This window comes from Lucilia sericata, unplaced genomic scaffold, assembly GCF_015586225.1.
Source record: "Lucilia sericata isolate MDLA Ls3-8-SP2 unplaced genomic scaffold, ASM1558622v1 Contig001613F_arrow, whole genome shotgun sequence".
In the NCBI taxonomy this organism is placed as follows: domain Eukaryota; kingdom Metazoa; phylum Arthropoda; class Insecta; order Diptera; family Calliphoridae; genus Lucilia; species Lucilia sericata.
Window position 1 is genome coordinate 21,615 of NW_023995529.1, and position 27,993 is coordinate 49,607.

A 27,993-nucleotide genomic window follows, 5' to 3' on the forward strand; every position below is an offset into this window, starting at 1 on the left:
GTTAGTTAGTTAGTTAGTTAGTTAGTTAGTTAGTTAGTTAGTTAGTTAGTTAGTTAGTTAGTTAGTTAGTTAGTAGTTAGTTAGTTAGTTAGTTAGTTAGTTAGTTAGTTAGTTAGTTAGTTAGTTAGTTAGTTAGTTAGTTAGTAGTTAGTTAGTTAGTTAGTTAGTTAGTTAGTTAGTAGTTAGTTAGTTAGTTAGTTAGTTAGTTAGTTAGTTAGTTAGTTAGTTAGTTAGTTAGTTAGTTAGTTAGTTAGTTAGTTAGTTAGTTAGTTAGTTAGTTAGTTAGTTAGTTAGTTAGTTAGTTAGTTAGTTAGTTAGTTAGTTAGTAGTTAGTTAGTTAGTTAGTTAGTTAGTTAGTTAGTTAGTTAGTTAGTTAGTTAGTTAGTTAGTTAGTTAGTAGTTAGTTAGTTAGTTAGTTAGTTAGTTAGTTAGTAGTTAGTTAGTTAGTAGTTAGTTAGTAGTTAGTTAGTTAGTTAGTTAGTTAGTTAGTTAGTTAGTTAGTTAGTTAGTTAGTTAGTTAGTTAGTTAGTTAGTTAGTTAGTTAGTTAGTTAGTTAGTTAGTTAGTTAGTTAGTTAGTTAGTTAGTTAGTTAGTTAGTTAGTTAGTTAGTTAGTTAGTTAGTTAGTTAGTTAGTTAGTTAGTTAGTAGTTAGTTAGTTAGTTAGTTAGTTAGTTAGTTAGTTAGTTAGTTAGTTAGTTAGTTAGTTAGTTAGTTAGTTAGTTAGTTAGTTAGTTAGTTAGTTAGTTAGTTAGTTAGTTAGTTAGTTAGTTAGTTAGTTAGTAGTTAGTTAGTTAGTAGTTAGTTAGTTAGTTAGTTAGTTAGTTAGTTAGTTAGTTAGTTAGTTAGTTAGTTAGTTAGTTAGTTAGTTAGTTAGTTAGTTAGTTAGTTAGTTAGTTAGTTAGTTAGTTAGTTAGTTAGTTAGTTAGTTAGTTAGTTAGTTAGTTAGTTAGTTAGTTAGTTAGTTAGTTAGTTAGTAGTTAGTTAGTTAGTTAGTTAGTTAGTTAGTTAGTTAGTTAGTTAGTTAGTTAGTTAGTTAGTTAGTTAGTTAGTTAGTTAGTTAGTTAGTTAGTTAGTAGTTAGTTAGTTAGTTAGTTAGTTAGTTAGTTAGTTAGTTAGTTAGTAGTTAGTTAGTTAGTTAGTTAGTTAGTTAGTTAGTTAGTTAGTTAGTTAGTTAGTTAGTTAGTTAGTTAGTTAGTTAGTTAGTAGTTAGTTAGTTAGTAGTTAGTTAGTTAGTTAGTTAGTTAGTTAGTTAGTTAGTTAGTTAGTTAGTTAGTTAGTTAGTTAGTTAGTTAGTTAGTTAGTTAGTTAGTTAGTTAGTTAGTTAGTTAGTTAGTAGTTAGTTAGTTAGTTAGTTAGTTAGTAGTTAGTAGTAGTAGTTAGTTAGTTAGTTAGTTAGTAGTAGTTAGTTAGTTAGTTAGTTAGTTAGTTAGTTAGTTAGTTAGTTAGTTAGTTAGTAGTTAGTTAGTTAGTTAGTTAGTTAGTTAGTTAGTTAGTTAGTTAGTAGTTAGTTAGTTAGTTAGTTAGTTAGTTAGTTAGTTAGTTACTATTTTTGCATTTTTGTTTTTCAACTCAGTCATAATTTTTAACTGCCACTCTTTTCCAAATACTACACGAGGTGATTGTAACAGATTAGCTTATAAACAAATTCATTTTTGTAATAGTTCACATAACAACCCTGTTTTATTGCAGCAAAATGTCTAATGTGACATTTAAACCTAAACAGCTGTGTATTTAATTGTCAATTTTTTTCTTAAGCGGGGCAAGTGTGTTAACATCGATGTTTTTTGCAACAATTTTTTATAATTTTCTTTATTCTTTTTTTTACAAATTTATTTAGAAATTGAATAAAAATGGCTTCGCCAACTGGTGGTGTTAAACCCATGACCATTGCTGGTCGCATGGTCAGAGAACGTGAGCGTTTGGTTGGCATGAGCGATGAAGAACGCGCCTGGCGCAAACAGTGGCTAAAAGATTTGGAACTCCACCATGAACCCAAAAAGGTTGCCGCTTTAGAAAAAGAATTGACCAATCCCATCAAACGCTTCTACAGAGCACCATTGGATGGTCTTCACAAAGCCTTAACTCCCGTCATTGTAAGTATTTTATGCGTTAATAAATGATATTTTGGGAAAATTGTAGACCCTCTTATGTAACCATAAAATATTTTTTTATGAAGTTTAAGGATTTTTATATTTTATTTTATTTCCTATAAATATTAATATATTCCTCTATTTTAAGGGTCATCAACGTGCTTGGACTATACGTTTCTGGACCGGTAAGGTTGCCTTATTCGGTACTTTCGTCTATGCTGCCACTTACTATTTCAAATACAATCAAAACGTAAGTAAATGAATTAGAAAATAAACAACAACAAAAACAAACCTTTTTGAGTGAACGACATGGTTATTGAAATTTTCATTAAAGAATCTTCGATTAATATTGCTAATATCAGTTCTAAAACAATGTCTACTCAGTACTAGTGAAATTTAAATGTTTTGCCAAATTTGGGTTAGGTTTTGAGGTCAATCACCGCACTTTTGCAATAAAGTTATCATGAAATTTCGGTAAATTGTTCTCGGCAGAATCCCCACTTTTTGCAAAATATTAGATATTTTCATTCACACAGTATCCCGCATATGAAATTGTATGTTTCTAGATTCTATAATATTGAAAATTCAAAAATTACCTTTTGGAAACACTTGAGGGACTGATAGATCTACATCTAAGGAACAATATTGATACTAACCTCAAGGTTAAATCTGTTGATGTTGCGCTGTATGAGGTGATAAGTTGTGTTGAGCACGACTTTAAGAATAAGGATTATAATCTTGCCACAAATTTAGATATAGAGATAGATTTCAATAATACAAAGTTTGAGGAGTTTAGGAATTCTCTTATAGAGCTGGAGGTTTAGGAATTCCTATTTGCCAGAAGGCATAAGGTAGATAGCCTCAGGCTGTCAAAATTAAGTGGCGTCGAAGTAAGTTGATAGCTAGCTTTCATGGAAAGAAAAAAATGCCTCCTAGAAATTAAGAATAAGGGTCCGCAACTAGATATGTTAAGTTAGATTAACACATCGGTTGTTAGCCCTATTCTATCTTATCGAAACCAATCATTGTCAATAAAATTACTAATTTTGGTCGGAGAAGTCCAATTTTTTTGTGGACTTTTCTTTTGATACAATACATTAGAATCAAGTGTAAAATGGATTTTGAATTTTGGGTTAGTTAGACCCGTCTGTGTTTCAGGTGACGTTATAAAAGTTTACTATTAAATTGTGTTTAATGTCGGGGCCCTGCAATGTGTGTGGTAATAAAGTTGCTAACGTACAAGCAAGATTAGTTCCGAACTTTGTTATAGATTAAAAGGAAATGGGGGTGAAACCACACATCTGTCACTATTATAGGTTGATATTCGTTAGAAGCCGTGACATCATCAACCAGTCCTGGTATAGTGGGAAGGGTTCTAATATCAAAATCTAATATCAAAAGCGTTATGGTCAAGACTTGATGGGTAGGTTACTTATAGGACTGAATAACCGTAGTCGAATGATTCAGAAAGTGATATTAACGATGCATTGTTTAATTAGGGGTTTTGTCAGTAAATAGGAAAGTAATATACCGGACTATTGCAGGTTGTGCGAAGATGAAGAACTAAAGATGATCGAGCATATAATTTTCCACTGTCCCAAAATATAGAATCTCTCCTTAAAATGGCTGGGAGATAGGTTCCATGACGAACTTTAGGAAATTGTGTGACTCAATCCTCGCAGTCTACTAGATTTTTTGACCGACTGGGTGTCATAGAGATATTTATATTCTCTCACTTTTCTTTTGTTAGGGAATTGATTCGGTAAAAATTACAGATTTCAACCACTTGGGAATCGACCCGTTTCCATTCCTCTCTCATCTTTATAAATATTATTTTTGTATTTTATAGTGTTTTGTTTCAGCTAGACGACATAAACAGACTATAGAATAGATTATAGACTAGTTTATAGACTAAACTATATTTTAGATTAGACTATAGACTAGACTATAGACTAAAATATAAACTAGACTATATACTAGACTATAGAATAGATTAGACTATAGAATAGACTAGATCATATACCAGAATAGAATAGGCTATAGACTAGAATATAGACTAAACTTTAAACTAGTATATTGATTAGACTAGTGATTAGACTATGGACTATACTATTGATTAGACTATGGACTACTCTATATATTAGTCTATTGACTACTATGTGGACTTTTTATCAAAAGTTTATAAGTTAGAAAAAGTACCGAAAATGTCGTGGGGGGTAACGCGGTATTTTACGATATCAAAAAGTACTAAAGTACTAAATTGGCCATGCCTGATAAAGAGTAAAATTATTCAAAAGAGTTCTGTTTTGAAATATATTGAAAAAATGTACTCGATTCGCCTCAGCAACGAGACTAGATTGCCGAAAATGTGTTGCAGATTTGGCAAATTTGCCATCTATGGTGGCATCCTTAACACAAAATTGTCAAAATGATGTATACATCCTTTGAACTTTACCTGACTGTTTGCGCATCGTGAACTAAAAGAATTTTGAAATCAGTGTTGTTGGGAGATGTAAAATGTGGAATAACATCGCTACCATGTTATCTGGATCTATTTTCTACCAAAGCATGACAATGACAAAGAAAGTTTTCCAGAGTTTCAATGTCCTCACCGCATGCCCTACATTCGTCTGAATTCGTTCAAATTTTGTACGGAATGCACTGCATCATACTTAAATTGGAGTCTGATGAGGCTTTTCTTCCTCAATTTGGTCATCCCATATGATCTTTGTGGTCTACCCACTCGTGTTCCCTTCCTTTTATTGCAAGTACATTCGATCTTTTCTTGCCGATTATTCCGATTTATAAGACGTTCTCCTGCGTTCCCTAAACATTTCATGATTCCTTGCTCTGTATGCTGAACTCCCTATTGTGGTTTTATATTACGCTTTTTGTCCTAAGAAGGCCATCACATTATTGAAGCATAAGTCACTGGTACTAATGCCCCATTTCGCGGCTAGGATTCTACCACATAACGCCCAGTATAACGATATCGATAGGATATCAATTAGGTGATAAAAAGTATAATATGTTCCAAACCTTCACACGTCAAAATTATTGATGCAAAATTTGAGGATTCTAGCTCTAATAGTTTCGCAGATGTACGAATATTTATATTTAATTAATATGGGGGTTACCACGCTCCCTATTGCTAGTCCATTTTGTATGGATTTCAAAGTAGTTCGTGCAAAATTTAAGGATTCTAGCTTAAATATAAAATGTTTTGTATTTATTTCATATAGGAGGTTCCATGCCCCTTAATACTTGTTTGCTCGAGTAGTATTATAGCTCTAATAGTTTCCCAGATATACAATTTTTTGTATTTAATTCGTGTGGGAGGTGCCAAGCCCCCTATTACAAGTCCGCCAGATTATAACCCAAATGTTCAAATTTTATTGGATATATCGTATAAATCATTGAACTAAGCTGGCCTTAGTGTTTGACATCGTACAACTTCTAAGGACCGGCAGTTCAAAGAGTATTGGCTACCGTTTTTATCTTTATATTGACATTATACGAAAGATAAATTAGCCTAGCATGGTTACTGAATTTTAACCAGCAATCGTACTAAAGTTCCTAATTGTAGTTTGTGAAAACCAAGGAGATTTATATGAGACCCCAACGATCTAGTAATCAAACAAGTATACTCTTGCGATCAAAAGTCTTGAGATGTAGTATGACAAAAGTAAAAAACGTGTCTTTTTATGAGATCTTTCGTTTAGGGATGGCCTGCATTCATAGACAAGTTTTGAAGTACACGCCGATTGAATCTTAATGAAATTTTATTTCCGATTTTTTCAATAAAGATCAAACAACAGTAGTTTTCGGGGTTGCATAAATGTATGCAATCTATTTTAGAAGGAATTCTCTTGTAAGAATTCCGCAATACAATAGTCGACGGCATTATAGCGGTTCGGTAGAAGATCCGATTGTCCTGACAACTAGAACAAAAGTTCTATGCAAATATGTCAGTCGATGGCTGATATTCCAGGCGAATATCAGCTTAGTTTTAGGATTGTTTTCCTATTTAAAAATTGTAATAAAACTTGGATCTAATCAAAAATAATAATTGTTTTGTGTATTTATTTCAGGATTGGACCCGTAAAGGTGGCTGGCGTGTGATAACTTCCCGCAAAGCTTGCAATCCCGGTGATGAAGGTTTCCCCAAACTCTCGGAACGTTCACAGCCAGGAGATTATGCTGCCCGTGGTTTCAAACAATCACCCATCTAAACACACTCTCCAACATCTTACTTTTTTGCAACTATAAACTAATATGCTTTTAAGTATGAAAAAAAAAAATAAAACCAATTTAATTAATAATTAAGTCGTTAGATAAAAATAGAGAATGATACAAATATACGGAGAAATCTAAACATGAACTAAGACATTTTCCAATTATTATTCTCTTACAATGAGGCGAACATGGTCAAGACTTGTTGTTAAACCAATTGCGGTGGTCAAACATCATTACTTAGCAAATACTTTGAAAGTTTTAATTTAAATCATAACTATTGTCTGTTAAAGTGGTACTTACTACTCAGTTTTGCTGATCTCTGCATTTTCCTATAGTTGTCAGTTCTTTTTGTTGTTGATGTGGTGTTTTGCTCATTGCTCCATTTCTGGGTAATTATTACATTATTTTTATTTTGATTTATTTGTTTATTTTTGGTTGTGCATTCATTTACATTTTATTGTGAAAATTGCGGTATTAATATTTGTTTTTTTATAACTTTAGTTGTTTTGTTAACGAATTGTTGGTGTTATTTCTAACTGAATTCTCTTATTGGAAATAATTGAATTTCTATTTGAAATGGAATTTTGCAATTTGCTAGAAAAGTATAAAGGATTTGTTTTGTTAAAGATGTGGTTTAAGCTTTAAAATTTTGGTAAGTTTATTTTCTTATAACATCAAAGTGTTTTCATTGTTGTTTTTCGTGTGGATTAATAAATTTTGCTTTAAAGTGAATGCATATTTAAAATGTATACTAGTTTAGTTGTATGATTGTAATTATTCCGCTTGCCTCAGGTGTTTAGTTTGACCTAATTTTACCTAAAAATACACTTTGTTATACCCTACACCACTTTAGTGGGGAGGGTATATTGGATTTGTGCTGATGTTTGTAACATACAAAAATATTCGTCCTAGACCCACCTTAAAGTATACCAATCGGCTTAGAATCGTTTTCTGAGTCGATTAAGCTATGTCCGTCCGTCCGTTCGTCCGTCTGGCTGTCCATGTAAACCTTGTGCGCAAGGTACAGGTCGCAATTTTCAAGATAATTGGATGAAATTTGGCACGCACGTTTTATTTGACCCAAGGACGAAGCCTATTGAAAATGGTTAAAATCGGTCCATTATTTCACCTAGCCCCCATACAACAGAACCCCCCGAAAAGGGCTTCTGAGCTCATAATTATGTTAAATATACAGATATATCGATAAAATACGGCACAACTAAGTTTTATAGAAGTCTTGATGACCCTGCCAAATTTCATAAAGATAGGGCCACATTTGACCCTAGCTCCCATACAAAGTCCCCTTCAGAAAGTTACTTGAATGTCCCAAATTAACTTATAAACACAAATATCGCGATGAAATTCAGCACAATAAAATATTATGTCAATATACATATATTCACAAAATTTTATCGGGCTTGGTCCATATTTGCCCCTAGCCCCCATATAAAGCCTCTTTCAGAAAATTAGTTTTTCATCCATAAATTGCTTAAATGTATCGGAACAAGGGAATATTGAAGATAAATGCTTTATTATGAAAAATAAATCACATTTAATATTCATAACTGGTGTAGGGTATCATATGGTCGGCCACGCCCGACTATAATTTCTTACTTGTTTAATAATTACAAAGTATTTATCTGTTTCATTTTAAAAGTCTATTCATCCGCCAAACGATTGGTTGAAAAAATTTATGATTTCTTAACAAAATATTAGATTTTTTAATGTAAATCTTTTGAGAACCAGTTTTGACCTTAATTAATAATTAGTTTATTGTTGTTACAATTCGACTGTGGTCTATAGGTTCTTTCCTGAGGAATAAACTTGCATTTGTGCATATAAACAAAACATATTCATTGCATTTAGGCAGAGAATTCGTAATTTTCAATTATGGACCCGATCCTGGCTTTATTTCTATTGATATTAGATGTATGTATGATTTTCCAAAGGAGGCCTATGGTCAATAACAGACGGAAGGGGGTTATTAACAATAAAACCATTTTCTAGGAATATTTATGTGAATTTGTACGAATGCTAAGTGAAATTCTTGACCGATTCCAATAATTTTTAACTATGTTAATCCCAGGACATTAGAAAATACTTGTGACAGATTTTGTTGAAAATGCTGCTATAGTTTCCTCAACAAAACTAATCAGAAGTGAGCAAAAACGAAATATTTTCATAGTTGCTACGGAATTTTGCTCATATGACCGATGTTTATGGACCGATTTGCTGATTAAGAATTATTCAAATTTCGGATCTCGCATAAATTTGGAGTCTTCTAAAAACTGATCTCGACATACATATGTACATAACAGACGGACATGATTAAATCGGTTCCAGCATCTATAGTATATACTCTATAGGATCAAAAATATCGATAAATATATCATCTTCTGTTTTATAAAGGAGTCTTTGGGAAACATTATCTCACATTAAAAAAGAAAACATATAACTGGTATCAATAGTTTACCTTACATACTACATTTGTAACTACATAAAGTACATATGTATGTATCCTAAAAACTTACCTTCATTCATACTTTCTTCTCACACTTAAAATGTTGTTTTTGACCACCAAACCTGTAAACAGAATTAATAAAAAAAAGTAGCCTCCATATTGAAAAATACCATTCAAATCAGAAATAACCCCTTTTAAAACACATACCCACACGCATACACACACACACACGAATATTTTCATTCCCTTTTGTTCACCTACTGATAAGATTCGCCGCAAAATGTGGGGTATTTACTTAAACAGTTTTCCTTCTTTTTTCTCAACATCACCACAAACACAATTTCAAACATATGTTTTCCCCCACCTGGTGGTCACATATGGTTAATAACTCATTCCAGATTGTTGTTATTGTTCTTAACTTCTACTCAATGGAATGGCATTTTCACCACACTTGCTAGCCAGTGTCAATCGATCAGCAGGTTTGAGAAGAGCAAAATCAAAACAAGAATTACAAAAAAGAGGCAAAAAACTCCAATCAGCTGATACACCTGACAGCTGTCAAATGGTTTCGCGCGCGCTCTGCTTATTTGTTGCTGCGGCGAAGTTTACTTGTTGCTTTTTCACCATATATACTCCGGCAGCGTGAGAGCAAACAGAGGAGCGAATTTATGTAGACGACGGCAGCGTTTATGGGTTTCATTGCCTTTTATACAACACTTTACGATCTCAACGCATTTACTGCTCTGTTCTGGTTCTGTGCTGTCACCAAAAAGTAAAGAAAAAATTTTCGTTTAACTTCTACACACCATTTTTGTGTTGCCGTCATCATTTTCAGACCAAAAATTACTAGAGAAAAGTGAATAAATTTGATAAAAAACTATTGCACAATTAACCAGGAAAATGCAGTAATTAATTTGGACAAACCGTAGGAAAACGTGCAAGTGTCTAGCAGTTCGTAAAATACAATATAAAATTGGTGTTAAAATCAGTCCAGTGACTTTTCAAGTGCAATTTTAGCAACGTGGTCACGCCTTGTGAAGTGAATATCAAAGAATTCATTTGGTTTTTAATAATTTTTATGGATTTTGCATAATTTTCCAACAATTTGGAATACACGGAGATTATTTAATCTTCATTGGAGTTAAAATTCATGGTGCTGTAATCGCTACAAAGCCAACAAAAGAAGTGAGTGGCCACTACCAACCAACAGGTCTTCTGTGTGTAAAATAAACGCGCAAAGCAGAGTATTACTAATCGCTACAATATCAAAAATTTTATTAAATATTTGTTGGCATGGCTGGCCTTATTCATCATTAACAAAAGAACCCCTTAGACAGGATCAAACTTCCAACAAGAAATTTTTATTATAAAATTTTGCAAGATTCGCTGGCGAATATAGTGTCGTAAGGAAGAATTTGCTTTCAAGGTAAGTGTACTAAACCTTTTTCTCAGAAATACATTACAAATGCTCTTTTGTACAAAGAGCTGCTGTCTAGGGCCCAAGGAAAACAGGTTAACCAAGTGACAGGCAGGTGTCTTTTTGCTGTGGCCAAATTCCTTTTTCTTAAATTCCACATAATGTGTGCATGTGCGAGTCATCTCCTAATTTGACCCCCCTAAAAAAAGTACATTTTTATTGTTGGATTTCGTTCAAAAAAGTGATTTCTAATTTTTTCTTCATTCACTCGCTTTTTTTCGGCTTCATTTTACGTCTTTTTTTCTTATTTTCTCTGTGCAGTCGTCGTCACTAGTCTGGATTTTTGCCGCTTTTTTTCACAGTAACAAAAAAAAACTTTTTTCCCTATCATTTCTCATATTTTACCATATTGTGGTGGTTTGCTGTAGTCGTCGCCGCAGTTTAACATGCTGCTGCTCCAGTCAACCATCCAGTTTTTTTACTCTCTCGCGCCCATATTATCAAGTGCGCGCGCTACTCAACTGTCAGTGTCAAGTTCTCTTGTTCTCTTCATTTCTAGCCCAAAAAGCCCGCGCGCGCCAAAATCCCCAAAAGTAAATGTGATTTATTTCCACAAATATATCCCGATTTTTGTAATTTCAAAAGAATCTGATTCTAGAGGATATAAGCTTTCCGGGAAGGTATCATATGTGTAGGGTTTCATTTAATAACTTTGCAAAAAATCCGTTCAAAGTTGAGTCTAAAAATGTCAAATTTATGTTTGTTTTGTAAACAATTTTTTTGTTTTGATGTTTGTAAACAGTGATGCCAACTCGCGCTAAAAATGCAAACCATGATGATGTGTATATATTTGAAATGTGTTGAGTGTGGGAATTCTTCAATAGTATGGTTTTAAATGTGTAGTGTGTTTGTTTGTATATTATTTTAATGATTCTTATTTTATTCATTGCAATAATTAGTGTTTTTGTGTTTGTTAAGTATATTATTTTTCCTTATGTTTATTAGAACAAACAAATTGTCTGATTTAATTGAATTTCTGTTGTTTTAATTTATTTTCCTTTGATTTGTTTATTTAGTTTCTTGTTTGCCCCTGTTGTTGAATTAGTAGTTGGGGTAGGTCAGAGAGTAGGTGGCAAAAAAGTGTTTTCATTTCTTTACTTTTATTAAAATATAAATGTAGAATTAAATTAAACATATTTAAGTAAGTTTTTAGCAGTTTAATACAATTTACATATTTGTTTTTTTTTTTATAAAATATTTTCTAGCTAGATTTTATATTCATATTGGAATTTTAAATCTTATTTAGAATTCCAATATGAATTTCCGTGTTTATAAAGAAAATCAGTACTAAATTTTCATATTATTATTTTAAATATGTAAATTTTATTTATAAATAAAATGTTTATCTATTAGCAATTGATGAAGTGAGTTAAAATATTTGAAAATATTGTATGTAAATGTTCCAATAAGATTTTTCCCCACTAACTAGAAATTTTAAAATTTTATTTAGGTATTAATTTTTTGTAAATAAGCGTCACTTTATTTACAGCGACATTTGAAAATGTAATATTTTTAAAATTTTATCTTTATTATCCATATTGTGTATGGTCAAAATACATATATTTTACAAAACCTAATTCAATTTTATACAAAAATGTCACTTCCTTTAAAGTTTATTGAACTAAAACCAAGTAAGATAAACCTTTTACCAAAGTATAACCCTTTCACCATAAAGGAGATGGTTTGTTAATCGCATATTCTATTCAATTTGCTTTATATTGTGGACTTTTTGTATCGACATTTTTCAAAATATTATTATGGTTTCAATATTTTGACATTTCACTTCAGTTTTTCAACATTTTTTCTGTATTGAAATTATTTTAAAAAGTTGTTTTTGGAAACTAATAGTGCAAACATCCTTTATCCTTATCTTTCTTTTGAGGCTATATCGTAAAAGATGTTGGTTTTTATATGACTCATAGATCAGTTTGGACTAAATATGATTGTTAAGAGAAGTTTTATTGGGTATAGTCTAATACATATATTTTTATGTCAAACTGACTTATAGGTATAAAAATTATGTATGAATGTATAAAAAGTAGGTTTTTGCATGGTTTAAAGGTACGGTCAGAATAAACCCAACTGCAAATTCAGATAATTACACAGGAAAACAAATTTTTAACAGATATGAATCTGATCTAAGAATTTTTTATCACATCAAGATAATGTTTGGCCATATTTGAGATATTATAATAACACAAAGACATATTTATTTATAAAATTTGTTGTGTCGTCTAAAAATCCAATCTGCCGAAACTAAAATAAAGGTATAACATTCTTACATCTGTTATAGTGTACCAAATATGCTCAAGAACTGGGTTTTTGTGATCTTTATGACACGATATCTCTAAAACCTAATACAATTTTAAGCCTCAATCCTTTAGAAAAGTAAACTTTCGTTTCTGGTTTTCGACTTTTTTCAAATTTTATGGGATTTTAAAGAGTTTTCAGTACTATATTAAAGAACTTATAGAATATCGTTCTATTTATCTGAACTACTAAAAATTCCACCAACTATTCATATTAAAATATAACAAATTCCTAAAACTAACAACCCCAACTATATGATAACACTGCTTGAAAAGAAAAACAACAAAAAAAATAACGTATTTCAAGCAATTGTTGCCATTGAGATAATACGGCAACACAGCTGATTTAAAACAACATTTCACATTGGGCACTGACAGCCAGCAAATTCAGACTTTTTCTGATGGTAGCTGTGTGAATGTGTGTGAGCTAATAAACGAGTGAATGGACGTGAATGGAGGAAGGTACCAAAAAGTGAATATTTTAATTTCTAAAACTAAGTAAAAATAGTTTTCTAATAAAGTTTAAATTGTTTGTCTAGTGAAGCTAAAGGGGTAAGAATTAGTTTAAAAATAAAAGTTTGCCTTATTATAATTATTCCTGCTGTTTTTATTGACTCTTGGGTTTTTTCTTTTACATTCTACGAGTATAAATTTGATTTCGCCTTGAATTTTTAATGCTGTTAGTTTTTGTTGTTGTTAGTTTTCTGCTGGCTTTAATACTCTCTCCCTCCATAATTTAACGTAGAACATGATGGACGTTGTGGTCTGCGTTGGCGCAGCTCTGCAGCAGCGGCTACTTAATAAACTTTACGCGCGGTTTATAATAAAAGTATGTAATGAAAACAAAACAAAAACAACAATTAAAGTATTTAGTTGGTTTGTCTTTGTGGTAGGGTAGAAGAAGATTGATTTAGTTGTTGTTTGTTTGTGTTTTTTTTTTGTTTTGTATTTATTTTTGATTTTGGTTTTCAAGTTACAATTCGGTCGGTCGGTCGTTGTCTTTTGGGGAATTTAAGGCGAACTTAGTGTAATGACAAACTTAAAGTTGCTGTGTATTTTCTTCATTTTTTTTTTGTTGTAGATACAATAATTTTAGTTTGTTGCTGTTGTTGGTATTTCTTTTCATTTTTTTTTTCATTAGAGAGTATAAAGAATGCCTGTGTTTTTATTGTTGCTGCAGTTTGGCGCTTGATCATCTGGTTTTGGCGCAATTGTGTATGGAGTGTGAGTGTGTGTTGTTGGTCGTTTGGACTTGATGCCAACGTTGCTGTTGCTGCTTTATTTCTTTGTTCTTCCTTAATTTATTTTCATTATTTTTAGCATAGAATTGAGTAACCGTAGTTTTAATTTTTAAGCCTTAGTTTGAGTACTAACCAATTACAGTGAATTCCCGTTTTAATTTTCCATTTTCCTAAGAATGCCAATCAATGATGAATGGTATCTATAGTTTAGGCAAATTGCTTTAACAATCAGTTTTATTTTTTTTTGCAAAATGTTTCAATATGTTTGCGTGCAAGGAAAGTGTTCTTTGTGTTTTCTAATATAAATTCATTTGGAATATAGTTTTGTTTTTGCGTATAGATTCTAAAAATACATTTTCATTATCATTTTGCTTTTTTTATGTTGTTTTTAGTTAGTGTTGCTGCTTTTATTATGTTTTCCATTCCCAGATACCTATATTATTTTAACCATAATATCTCTATTACCAAATCATCATCATCAAACAGCAAAAGTAGCAGCCAGCCAGCAGCACTCAGTCACATACATAAACTCAGTCAACATTTCGTCTACGAATTATGTATGGTATTGCATGACACGGTAGTGTTTCAATGTTGGCGCAATTTTCTTTACTTTTACTTGGGTTTTTGGCGGTTTTTTTCACTGTTTCGTTGTCAAAAAAAATAAAAACAATTTTGCGCCACTTTTATTTATTAGTAGTATGTATATGACTTGTAGTTTTTTTTTTATTCACACCTCTTTTCCCCTCTTATCAATAATATTTTTGGTTAATGTGCTCTTTTTTTTTGTAGATTTATTGGATTTTTTTTTTATATTAATTTCTAATGCAGTTTTTTTTTTTTTTTAATAATTTGTTTCTCTTCTTTTTTGGTATTTCTTTTTAATTGTTGCCGGCCGGTATGGTCTTTAGTAGTTATTGCTGTTGAGAGCATTTGTTGCTCTGGTACTTGTTGTATTTGTTTATGTTTCATCTCTCCATTGGGTTTCTTTTTTAACTGCAAATGAAATTAATGTCAAAAGTGGCGCAATTTTAATAAAATATTGAAATAATGAGAAAATGATCTTTGAAATGCTGTATTTCAGGAGTTAGATGTTTTTAGAAAGCTTTATACCTAATGTTTCTTTGCTTTAAACTGCCATAATAAGTCAAAATAGACTTCTCAAGTCTCTGCTAGTTCTATCTTCTTGTCTAGCAAGCAATCTATCATCTAGTTTAAATAGCTGAGACTTTGTAGTCTTTAACAGAGGCAAGTAATGTATTGAACCGAATACATCTTGTGAAATGTGCCATTTTGCGGGACCTATTTAGATTTATCCCTAAAAACTTTTCGCTTTGACTTCAATACTAGGACAAAGTATTGGCGAAATAATTTAAAAGCAATTTAGCTCCTTTTTGTAAATCCTTACCACCCAATTCCAGAGAATCTCTCGGGGGTACTTCAAACAAAAACCTAAAACTCTCTGACAAGTCTGGCAACTAAAATAACATAATATTTCCTAGAAAAACAATATCTTTTATTAAATATACATACATACATCTAAATACATTTATATTAACGACCAAAATGATCCTCATATACCCCTTGGTACTTTACATTTAGTCCTTTTGTTTTTCTCTTTATTTTGTACATTTAATTAGACGCTAAAATAAATAATTTAACTGATACGTACAGATAAAAATACAACAAACGAATCTAAAATGTATGGAAACTTGTGAATTTTTTTTGTGTTTTGGGTACCGGTATTTGTAGGTTTTCCTTACACTCCACTTCTTCCATTATTACAAATTATATTTTCCCACCAAAGATACAGAACCCCGAAAAAACATATGAGAATAAAATTTTAAATCTTAAGAAAACAAATAGCAAATAACTAAAAAAATGTAAGCAGAAGAGAGAACAGGTCGTCAAAAGGAAGAGATAACAAAAAATGTACATACACTCTCCATAAAATCCAACAAAGAAAAAAACAGCATTGTCCTTACAACAAGTAACATTCCAAAGATAACTGCAACAACTGACAAGAAATGAAAAGCAAAAATAAAACAACAAAAATCTGATGGTAGAATGTTATTAAGGCACTAGATTAAAAGAATGTTTTCTTTTCTAAAGTACTCTTCATACAGCTTCTGTCCCAGGAGCTAATGTTAGACATAAAGCTCCTGGGACAGAATATTCGATGATATCTTTGGCTTTTGGTTGGCATAGATCCAATGGTCGTGATATTATCGTTTCCTGGAAATGTTAACTGGAAAGATCTTAAAATGTTGTTGCTACATCTTCAGCTGCCTATATCAGTTCTACTCTTTTAGATCATTGAGTCCATTTTGCCCTTTAAAGATTTGCTAAAGTTTGAAAGTTATATGATTTGAAAGAATGAATTCCTTGCCTTTACTGTATATTTAAAGTGCAAGGCATGCATTTCAAAACTCGTCACTATGGTCAACAAATAACAAAGAATAATAACAACAACAACAATAGTAGTACTTTTTAACATGGAATCCCTTTAACAAACAAAAAATAAACTAAAGAAAAATAATGAATTGACTTAAAGTTTCCTTGTGATTTTGTTTTCCTTGTTTTTGTTTCTTCTTTTGGTAGATACTAACAAAAACAACAAACAATATTAAGATTTCATTTCATATTTCAAAGATTGCAATGTTATTTGTTTGTTGCTGCTGCTGCTGACGGTGGCTGAAGTTGCTGTTTTTTCTTTGTTTATTGTTGTTGGTGTTGTTTTTATGTTGTCTTTGGGGGACCGGCATAAAACTTGTACATATGTACATGTTGTTGTGTGGTAAAAGATACACACATAACTAGTATCCTTTTAATTTTTTAGTATAAGTTAGGCTTTAGAGAACAACAGTAAGTAAGGAAGAATTGCACCAAAAAAAAATAGAGTTAAAAAGAGATATTTTATTGTTTATTTGGATTTCTTTATTTTCCTGTTATCTTTGTTTGAAAATTTCTTAGTTTTAGTTATATTCAAGTTATTCCTGTATACCAACTCTTAGTATTTGCTTGTTGTTCTCTCTAATTGTTTTGTAGTGCTGCTGGCTGGCTGTGATTTCTAGGAAATTTTAAAAGGAATTTCTAAAATTAAAATCCTTGAAGTAGCCGGTAGATTTGTTGTTTCCTTCTTAACGAAATTTATAGACACTATTACAATAGCTGTTAGAGTTGCGTGTAGTAGTTGTTGTTTATTAACTACCTACTTGCCTATTAACACGACCTTGAGTATCATGTAAATTGTTTTTGTGTTAATCCATTTTTACTCTTTTTTTCATTTTCTCTATTCTATTGTTTTATTCAATTAAAATGTTTTTGTCTTGTATAAGGATTAGAGCTGCTACTCTAATTGCATTTAGTTATTAGAAAAATTATAGTACAATTTTTTTTTGTTATTTTTGTTTTGCTTGTAGCAATTGACTTTTCAAGAGTATTTTTACAGGATCTTTAAGTAGTGGGTTTTTGAAATTAACTATTTTTAATTTGTGGCTAATGGTTTTGTTAGAGGTTTAGAAGATATATATATAAATTTTAAAAGGTGTTTAAAAGAGAAGTAATTTAATATTTTTCATAAAACTGTCAAATGTTAATCATTTTTATTTAAATTGAAAGAAACCAAGGTTTTAGTTTATTGTTTAATAGCAGTTGTTTAAATATGAAGATATGTATACATATTTGTGCAAATAGGGTTTTTAATTTTCAGACTTTTTAACTATTAACCGGGAGTTTTTGAGGTATTTTTTGAAAGATTTCTAGAATTTGGGTAAGAGTGTTATTTTCTCTTAGGTCGAACATGTTTGTTGTATACATTTGTATGTTGATAGTCTAGCAAGTCTTTAAAATTGAGCTTTGAAATCTTACACGTTATATTCTACTTTGGTAACCAGCTGCTAAAAGGGCCCTGAAAATATTGGTCAGGTTATACACAGTAAGGTTGTGTTGGGCCGAGATCACAGATGAATTGGCCAGACAGGCTGCGGATCTGGTTCTTAATAGTAGGAATAGTTCTGTAAAATGTAATTAATATATGAAAAATTCAACGATTCTAACAACCGAACTTGGCACAGCAGTATGAATTGTAGGGTTTCTAGGGCAATATGGCCGAAATTAAACGCAAAAGCAAACAAAGTACTATTAGGATTGCATTAGAAGAGTACTTCAGGACTTCAGCAGGGGTAATAATCGGTCACTGAATCCTTTAGAAGTAATAGAGTCGGTAACATGCAGGATTTTTTAATTTTCAGTTTATATTCTTTGTTCTTTCTTAAAAGAAATCACAATAGACCCTTTGAGCCTCCGAGTACTTAGATAAAACTAAACTAAATAGTCTGTAAATTATAAGGAACATACATACTTCCAATTTCAAACTTCAAAATTTTGAAAATTTTGTTGATTTTTAAGAAATTTCTATTTAGATTCAGAATATAAGCTTTTTAAGCCATGTTCGAAAATTCGAAGTTATGTTCGAAAAAATTTTAAAACTGCTAAAACTATCTATAAATCATAAGGAATCATAAAAATATAATTTTAGTTTTATTAGAGGCGAACTTCTTGCGTTTTTACAATTTCGAAATTAAAAATCTTTACAATAATTTTTAAATTTTTAAAAATTTCATGAATTTTTAAATAATTTTAATATAGTTTCGAAGTATAAACTTTTTAAACTATGTTCGAAAATTCGAAAATAAGATCGAAAATTCGAAGTTATGTTCGAAAAAAATTTAAAACCGCAAACATTATCTATAAATCATAAGGAATCATAAAAATATAATTTTAGTTTTATTGGAGGCCAATTTCTTGCGTTTTTCCAATTTCGAACTTAAAATTTTTGAAAATTTTGAAAATAAATTTAAAATTTTAAAAAATTTCATGAATTTTTAAATAATTTCAATATAGTTCCGAAGTATAAACTTTTTAAGCTATGTTCAAAAATTCGAACATAAGTTTGAAAATTCGAAGTTATGTTCGAAAAAGTTTTAAAAATGCTAAAATTATCTATAAATTATAAGGAATCATAAAAGTATAATTTTAGTTTTATTTGTGGCTAATTTCTTGAGTTATAACAATTTCGAAATTAAAAATTTTTTAAATAAATTTAAAATTTTTAAAAATTTCATGAATTTTTAAATAATTTCAATATAGTTTCGAAGTATAAACTTTTTAAGCTATGTTCGAAAATTCGAAGATAAGTTCGAAAGTTCGAAGTTATCTTCGAAAAATTTTAAAAACCGCTAATATTATCTATAAATCATAAGGAATCATAAAAATATAATTTTAGTTTTATTTGAGGCTAATTTCTTGAGTTTTAACAATTTCGAAATTAAAAATTTTGAAAATAATTTTAAAATTTTCAAAAATTTTATGAATTTTTAAATAATTTCAATATAGTTTCGAAGTATAAACTTTTTAAGCTATGTTCGAAAATTCGAAGATAAGTTCGAAAATTCGAAGTTATGTTCGAAAAAATTTTAAAACCGCTAAAATTATCTATAATTTATAAGGAATCATAAAAGTATAATTTTAGTTTTATTTGAGGCTAATTTCTTGCGTTTTTCCAATTTCGAACTTAAAATTTTTGAAAATAATTTTAAAATTTTTAAAAATTTCATGAATTTTTAAATAACTTCAATATAGTTTCGATATATAAACTTTTTAAGCTATGTTTGAAAAAATTTTAAAACTGCTAAAATTATCTATAAATCATAAGGAATCATAAAAATATCATTTTAGTTTTATTTGAGGCTAATTTCTTGAGTTTAACAATTTCGAAATTAATTCGAAGTTATGTTCGAAAAAATTTTAAAACCGCTAAAATTATCTATAAATCATAAGGAAGCATAAAAAGATGTTTTTAGTTTTATTTGGGGCTAATTTCTTTAGTTTTAACAATTTCGAAATTAAAAATTTTAAAAATAAATTTAAAATTTTCACAAATTTTAAAGTATTTTTAAGGCAGTTTTAGATTATGTTTAAGTTTTGAAAGAAAATTCAAATTTTAATTCGAAAAAATCTTTTTAAAATAATTTTTTTTAACAAACAATTAACTCTTATTTTAACAAAAACTTACCGATTTTTTATACACATTTTCTATTTTCAGTTTTTTTAAAACTTTAAATCCAGAATCTTTAAATTTGTTCTTTCTTTTTCAGTTATATTTTTAAGTTAAAATATTTGCAAAGTTTTTTTTTAATACGTTTAAATGTTTCTTAGAACTGTTTAATAAAATAAAACTTATTAATTTAACGGAAATACATAAAACAAGTATTTTTCTTTAATTTTTCAACAACATTTTTTTAAGGGTGCTAACAATAAAACAATTAATTTTACGACCTTAATTACAATTACCAAAAAAGTAAGGTTAGAAAAATAGACACACAGGAAATTATTGTGTTTAACCAAAGGTGTTAAAAAAAATTAAATGACATTATGAAAATTATTACAAAACATATGGCGCTTTTAAAACGAAAAAAGGACAAAAAAAGAAAAGTTAAGACAAGTTCAAAAAGGACATTAATAAAACTATTAAAGCAATATGTTTGAATATTATTAAAGGATTTGAATTTTATTGAACTATCTATCACCCAGTGGCATCTTTAAGAAGTAGAACATCTTGTAATAGTTTTAATAAAGTTACAACAGCTGCTTTATAATTCACCTGCCCGCAGCATACGTTGCTGTTTTCTTCTTTTACTCTCTTTTGTACAGAAAAAAAAACTATTAAAATAGTATTTTTGAATATAACAGGTGGATTACAATTAGAAATTTCCTTTTAACAAAATTTCGTTTTCCTGTTGCACAAACCTGCTGGTTTACAATTTTCCTGTAAAATTTTCAAAACTCAACTAACAAGTGTTTAATATTTTGGCCGTTATTTTCAGTTAACTTAAACTCTAGTGCTGCTGCTGCTGCTGACAGTCAGTCTTAATTAGGCTGCTACTTTTTTTATATAAAAACGGAAATCGTTAAACGTTTACAGGGGTCAAACTAACAATTGCAATATGCTAGATTATCTAAACAATAAATAAGTTTGTGTTATGTAGTAAATTTTGTAGTAAAAATGAAATATTTATCATTATTTTTCACACAATTATAAAAAAAATTTCTACAAATTTACAACAATAAAACATTTACATGTTAACACTAGAAACTAGAAATCAGATATTTTTTTGTTTAAACACAACAAGGATATATTAAGGATCTTTAGTTGTGATTATTTGTTTAGTTTTCGTTCTCTCTCTTTACTGACCACATGCATAGATATAATGGTGTTATCGTAACTCGTAACATGTGTTTGATGTTTAGGCGTTATACAGTTGATGAAGAGTATGTTTAGGTTTTATAAGATGTCATTAAAGACATACATACATGTGTTCTTACAAACCTTATATAGTTCTTTTTTTTACAAATATGAGAACCATTTTTTTATCTCCAAACTCTAGAATATTGAAAGAAATATTAAAAAGAAAATCTTTTGTTAGGCAAATGAGTTTCCACTTATAAAAATCTATGAATTTTTTTCATAGTTTAGGTTTTATTTTTATAACATAAACACAACAATTAGCTTGGGAAAGAAATGTTTAAATTACTTTGCTTATCCTTTTTTCCTTAATCTACTTTTTTTGTTAATAGGAATACACTATTTTGTTTAGAGTTTGTTAAACACTGTCATAAATTTAAAAATTTTCATTCATGGTGGTTAATGTCTTTTTTTTGGGGGGATTTTTAAACAATATTCTTCTTTGAGTTTGGAATATAACAATTTTAAAATAGGCTGCTCTAGTGTGGGTTATACGCTTTTTTGTTTAGTAACTTCTTTGACGACAGGTTTATATTTTATTTATTGGTTTTGATGACATTTTTAGCTTGCGATTTCTAATAGATAGATAGATAGATAGATAGATAGATAGATAGATAGATAGATAGATAGATAGATAGATAGATAGATAGATAGATAGATAGATAGATAGATAGATAGATAGATAGATAGATAGATAGATAGATAGATAGATAGATAGATAGATAGATAGATAGATAGATAGATAGATAGATAGATGGATAGATAGATAGATAGACAGATAGATAGATAGATAGATAGATAGATAGATAGATAGATAGATAGATAGATAGATAGATAGATAGATAGATAGATAGATAGATAGATAGATAGATAGATAGTTATTTAAGTTGTCTGAAAATTACATCTTTGTAATTTTTACAAACTACAAAACAGTTTTGGATAAAAAAATGTAGTTAGTTAGTTAGTTAGTTAGCTAGCTAGCTAGTTAGTTAGTTAGTTAGTTGGTTAGTTAGTTAGTTAGTTAGTTAGTTAGTTAGTTAGTTAGTTAGTTGGTTAGTTAGTTAGTTAGTTAGTTAGTTAGTTAGTTAGTTAGTTAGTTAGTTAGTTAGTTAGTTAGTTAGTTAGTTAGTTAGTTAGTTAGTTAGTTAGTTAGTTAGTTAGTTAGTTAGTTAGTTAGTTAGTTAGTTAGTTAGTTAGTTAGTTAGTTAGTTAGTTAGTTAGTTAGTTAGTTAGTTAGTTAGTTAGTTAGTTAGTTAGTTAGTTAGTTAGTTAGTTACATAGTTAGTTTCACAGGAGAACGTATGTTACACAAAATTCGAAGAAAACCCCCAAGGCCTAGATAGATAGATAGATAGATAGATAGATAGATAGTTATTTAAGTTGTCTGAAAATTACATCTTTGTAATTTTTACAAACTACAAACCAGTTTTGGATAAAAAAATATAGTTAGTTAGTTAGTTAGCTAGCTAGCTAGTTAGTTAGTTAGTTGGTTAGTTAGTTAGTTAGTTAGTTAGTTAGTTAGTTAGTTAGTTAGTTAGTTAGTTAGTTAGTTAGTTAGTTAGTTAGTTAGTTAGTTAGTTAGTTAGTTAGTTAGTTAGTTAGTTAGTTAGTTAGTTAGTTAGTTAGTTAGTTAGTTAGTTAGTTAGTTACTTAGTTGGTTAGTTAGTTAGTTAGTTACTTAGTTAGTTAGTTAGATAGTTAGTTAATTAGTTAGTTAGTTAGTTAGTTAGTTAGTTAGTTAGTTAGTTAGTTAGTTAGTTAGTTAGTTAGTTAGTTAGTTAGTTAGTTAGTTAGTTAGTTAGTTAGTTAGTTAGTTAGTTAGTTAGTTAGTTAGTTAGTTAGTTACATAGTTAGTTTCAGGAGAACGTATGTTACACAAAATTCAAAGAAAACCCCAAGACCTTAATCAAGAGCACTTTAGCACTGTCTCTATTGGAATCCAACTCATGACCTCGTCAAGGCCTCTATCAGGGCAGTGTCTATGGTGGAAATCGAAACCGCTCTAACAGACTAAAACACAAACCACTGCAGGCATTTATTGCAGGCAAATGTCCTTTAAGTTAATTTCTTATCGTTTTAAGTAATTTATTTGATTATAATTTACTAATTTATTTCCCACATTTTGTTTCTTCTCTTTCTAGTTATTTATAATATTTTATCTTACAATTGGTTCTATTTCTTAAAGAGAATCTAAAATCATCATATATTAACGGCTGTTTTAGGCCGTTTCATTATGGATTTCTATAAAAGGTAAGTTGTATTTCTTTTAAAACTACTTCACTATATAAATAATTTCTATTTTTTCCAATAATCCCCTGTTTCTATTACATCCTTACCAAAAAAAAAACGTATCCTTCTTACATTTGTCTAATATTCAGCTTTTATTTTGTAGTTTTAATGATGATTATCTATATTTGTCTTATAATTACCTTTTGTTTTGTTCTGCTTGGACAATTTTTCTTTACTTTTTTTTATGTGGAGTTGCAGGCCTTGTGGTAAGCAGTAGTCAACAGATAATCTATAGTTTTTTTTTTACCAAACTATTATTGTGGTTGACAAAATTTTTAAACTAGTATTTGTTTGCTCTAGCAACTGACTTCCTTTTTTGCTAAAGGTAGTTTTAAAACGGAAGAAGCAACATTATTTTTTTTTTAGGAAAAAGTATCCCCTAAAGTTGAAAATTATTTCTCACACATACCATACACTTTGACAATTACTTTAATTTTGCAAAAAACACAAAAAATATAACGATTTTTCAAATATGTTATAAGGTAATTTTCCATATCCTAGTTTATAAACTAAAAATTCCTTTATGCATTTCCCTGTTTAGTTATTTTATAACCAGTAATTATTGTTTTAGGTTTTTTTCCTACCAGTACTTTAACTTTAAAAGGACTACAATCATTTTAAATACCTTTACACATATTTTTTAAAAGTAAAGTGTTAGACAATGTTTGTTTGTGCCAGTCACCCCCTCCTCCCTATTGTTTTAGTTCATAACAAAGTGTCATTTATTACTACTCACTCGGCGTTTGATTATTTCATCATATTTTTTCGTTGTTAACCCTGTCACATATGACATTATTTAAAATTACTTGCTTTCTGTGGTTTGTAAAGCACTTATCCTTACTGACCCATCTATTTTTTTTTTTTTTTTTTGGTGACTACTGTCAGTTGTTTGCTCAATTTTGCCAATGACATTTAAAATGCCTGTTCATATTGCATTTATTGCATTATCATTGTAATTATTGTTATCAAATTAATTGAAGGTAATTCAAGTTTATTTAAAAAAAAAACGAACACCCTCTTTTTCTGCCCTTTGTATTTTTGAAAAAGTAGAATAGAACACACGTTTCTATTTTGAGGTTAAATAGATTATTAATGTTAGTTTTTTTAAGGTTAGAAAATTGCTTAAACTATTAACTTTTATATAATTTTAAAGTTTATTTATAAAAACCCACAAAGTTTCTATTGAAAAAAAAGAGACATAATTGCAAACACACGTTCCTGTTTTTTTTGAGGTTAAATTATTTAGGTTAGTTTTTCGTTTGAGGTTATGAATTTAATAGGAATTTCAAATAATTGTTTTTAATAAAAGAAAAAACAATTTTCAAAGTTTTTACATGAAATCCTGCAGGATATTAATTACTTTTACAAAATTTCTTCAAAAAAGTTCTCTTAACTATCATGATCCTGCTAAAATTAAAATTCACTGTATAATAATTCTAGGAAATAAAATTTCAAATTTGTACAATCATTTGGAGTCTAAACAAAAGACCATTATATAGGTTTTTGTTTTCTTGCAGAAGGACTTAGTATATATAAACACCCATAGAGTTAACAAGTACAATATCAAACACACAAGGAAGAGACCACCAAATCTTAAACTAGTACCTTAACTAATCTTTTGTTTTAAACATTTTTATTTATTTCACTTTTTCTCACACTTTGCAAAATATTATTATTTATTTGAAATTTTAGGTAAAAAGTCAATATGAATTGTTAATATTTTTTTTTTAGTTTAAATTCCTTTATTATCTAACAAAATTTTAAGATTTGGTTTTCTTTTTCTATTTAAAATCCTTAGTAATGTTTTGCTTTTAGTTTTCCTTTTTTCTTTCTTCTTCTATTGTTAATTATTTCCTGTCATCCTGTCTGTATGCAATTACAATTGAATCTTTTTTTCTTATTGTTTATACATTTTACATCATTGTTGTCTAACAATATACTTTATTTTCTTTACATTGCTATCAGTTTATGTGGGAAGATGACTTGCCAATAATTGCTATTGGTAAAGAGATTTTTTGTTTATATTCCTGCTTTAAATTCTTAAAATGTTATTTCATTGTTTTAGCTGGAAATTGTCAAATGTTGGCGTTAATTAAAGAAGATTGATGTTATTCTTTGGTTTAAATGAAATCTAATATATATAAACTGTTTTAAAAGGATATTTTTAATAAATTTTTGACCTTCATACTAACTTTAAGAGATTTGCCTGTAATAGCTACAGATCTTATCGTTATAATATAAAACTTGCTCAGTACGGATGACTGCTAATAACAAAACAGTTTAGAACTCTCTCGGCTAAAGGTTTTGATCTTTATTCTTTCGCTTAATTTATAGTTTTACAAAAAAGTAATATCCTTGGCTATCGTATTACCAAATATTACAAATACTTTTTTTTCATAATTCTCAGAATATCTATTACAAATTATATTTTACACCTGTTAACATTAATTACACCTACATAGTCTATATTATAAAACTCAGCTGCTTTCTTTTTTCTAAAATTTTATTAAAAATTCATAATTTTTTTTAGGGTTTTTAACTACAAGTTATACAAATTAAAAAAAACAGAATCCTTTTTCCTAGGAAATCATTGAGAAAAAGAAAACACTTTCACTTTTATCTATTTTATTTGAGAACCATAATTTACGATTTCTTTTCCTTAAAAAATACAAAACATCACAAAACAATTGATAACGCCGCCTTAAGAAAAGGCATCCTAACAATTCATTGATAACAAAATAGTGTCCTCTATAAAACCTTGATTTATGTACATTTCTCAATATTGAAACTTCTTTTTTTTTGGTTAAATTCTATAACATTTTAAGGATCTGTTTTTTTTTTTTTGTAACAATCCCATTTTTTTATGTGAAAATAATATTTTTTGTTAACAAAATCATTGTGTATTAAACTAAAACAAAAAAGATTTTCTTTTAGGGGTTGCAATTTCTTAAAAACGTCTAGATTTCTAATTCTCAACAATTCGTACTTTTCTTGATAGTTTATGTAGTTTTGATTTTTCCTTTCTAATTTAGTACGTGATTATACAATTTTGAGTTTTTTCTTAGTTTGCTCTTTATGATTAACCTTTAAGTTTTTTTTTTTCTTAAACACAGAAATTTATTTGACAAAAACAACAATAACACCCCTTTCTTTATAGAAATCCTTTATTAAGCATGCAGCCGGCCCTTTTTCAACGGCTTTTTAATAAATCTCAAATGTTAAATAAATGTACAAAAGAAACCCTTTAAGTGTAAGCGCTGAAGTTAAGGGTTAAAAAGGGAATCCTCAGCATCTTGTTGGTTTTCTTCTTTTTCTCTCCCCCTTTGTACACACTATTTAACCTATTCATTAAAAACTATTGCAAATTTTTTAACGATTTTCCCAAATCTTTAAAAAATTGCAAATATATACTTAAAGAAATTCGTTATGCTGAGAAGAAAAAAAAAGAAAAGGATTTGCATTATGGAAAAACTTCTCAAGTATTGTTTATATGTAAATAAAGAAATGCAAAATTTTACTGCAATTTAATACAATTACTTAATTTGCTTAAGTAGTAAGCAAGCAAAATATATGGGAAAACCCTCTCAGGGTTATTAAATTGATTTTCATATGCTACATTTCCGGGATATGGAAATAATTGTAGAACAAAATTTAACAATAAAGCCTTTATCTTTACAACACCATCAATTCTTTATAAATACAATGTAAATGTCTTCCTCTGTCTGTCGGATCTTGCCCCTATATAAAAATGAATGTATCAATTTTCCAAATATTGCAATTATATTTTAAAAATTTTTGTTAACAGTTTAATATTTCATATTTTTTTCCTTGTCTTTTCTTTTCTTTCTTTCCTAACAGCCGCAATAGTAACAGTACCAGCAGCCAACATAGTAACAGCAATAGCAGTTTTAAATCCCATGCCTCCTCAAGTAATAACGGTGCTTCCTACAATCTAGAATATTGTACCTCATCATCATCACTGTCACCTTTTGGTACAAGAACAAATCTTTCATCTATTGCCTCCTGTCCATCTTCATCTGCTAAAACAATTGTTAATGTGGGTTTAGAGGAAGTCATACTATCCATTTCAAATAGCAGCAGTGCCTCACACATCTCAGCCTCATCATCGTGTTCCTCATCGTTAACAATTGGTAAATTATCATCAAATAATATGTGTTCTTCTAGTCGTCATAGTACAACAGCAACATCGTCAGCAGCAGCAGCAGCAGCGGCCTCATCATCAGCAACAGTAACAGCCATAGTAGCAACATCAGCCGGCACTAAACGTAAACGTTGCATATCTACTAGTTTAGATGATAGGGTAAGTAAATTGTATCCTTATATTTTTTTCTTTATAGATAAATCTTATGATGAGAAAAATGTTTTTCAAATTTATACTTCATTAACTTTTGAGTAGAGTAGAGCAAAGAAAGTGGTAGTAAAGATAGAAAAAAGGAAAAATTGCATCATGTCCTGTATTGAGAAAGATTTAAACTGGTTGCTTGTTTTGTAGAAAAGTTTTTTGTAACGGAAATCTAATGATTTCTTCTTAAAGCAGGCAAAAATTTTCAGGTATGTGCTAGCCAC

At 29.2% G+C, this 27,993-nt stretch overlaps 2 protein-coding genes across 5 annotated transcripts in view; both read left to right on the plus strand.

The window, feature by feature from the left end:
• Window positions 1–1,662: 1,662 nt before the first annotated feature.
• On the plus strand, window positions 1,663–6,475 carry LOC119612142. Of its 2 annotated transcripts, none has more exons than XM_037967886.1 (4): window positions 1,663–1,759; window positions 1,838–2,093; window positions 2,239–2,340; window positions 6,182–6,475. In XM_037967886.1, exons 2-4 carry the CDS (start codon window positions 1,851–1,853, stop codon window positions 6,320–6,322), a joined length of 486 nt encoding a protein of 161 aa, XP_037823814.1. In that variant the 5' UTR covers window positions 1,663–1,759; window positions 1,838–1,850; the 3' UTR covers window positions 6,323–6,475. The 2 variants fall into 2 exon arrangements, with proteins under 2 accessions (XP_037823814.1, XP_037823815.1); XM_037967887.1 differs by having other exon boundaries at window positions 1,715–1,763.
• Window positions 6,476–9,486: 3,011 nt separating this feature from the next.
• The window catches only part of LOC119612140 (G1/S-specific cyclin-E), a 32,322-nt gene continuing 13,815 nt past the window's right edge, over window positions 9,487–27,993 (plus strand). Inside the window, exons 1-3 of one of the 3 annotated variants that reach the window (XM_037967882.1) lie at window positions 9,487–10,213; window positions 23,259–23,367; window positions 27,265–27,727. In XM_037967882.1, coding sequence (XP_037823810.1) covers window positions 23,351–23,367; window positions 27,265–27,727 — 480 coding nt within the window. In that variant the 5' untranslated portion in view covers window positions 9,487–10,213; window positions 23,259–23,350. Of the gene's footprint in view, window positions 10,214–12,991; window positions 13,126–23,258; window positions 23,368–27,264; window positions 27,728–27,993 lie in introns of those variants that run through there. The other 2 variants (XM_037967883.1, XM_037967884.1) reach the window with 2 other exon arrangements.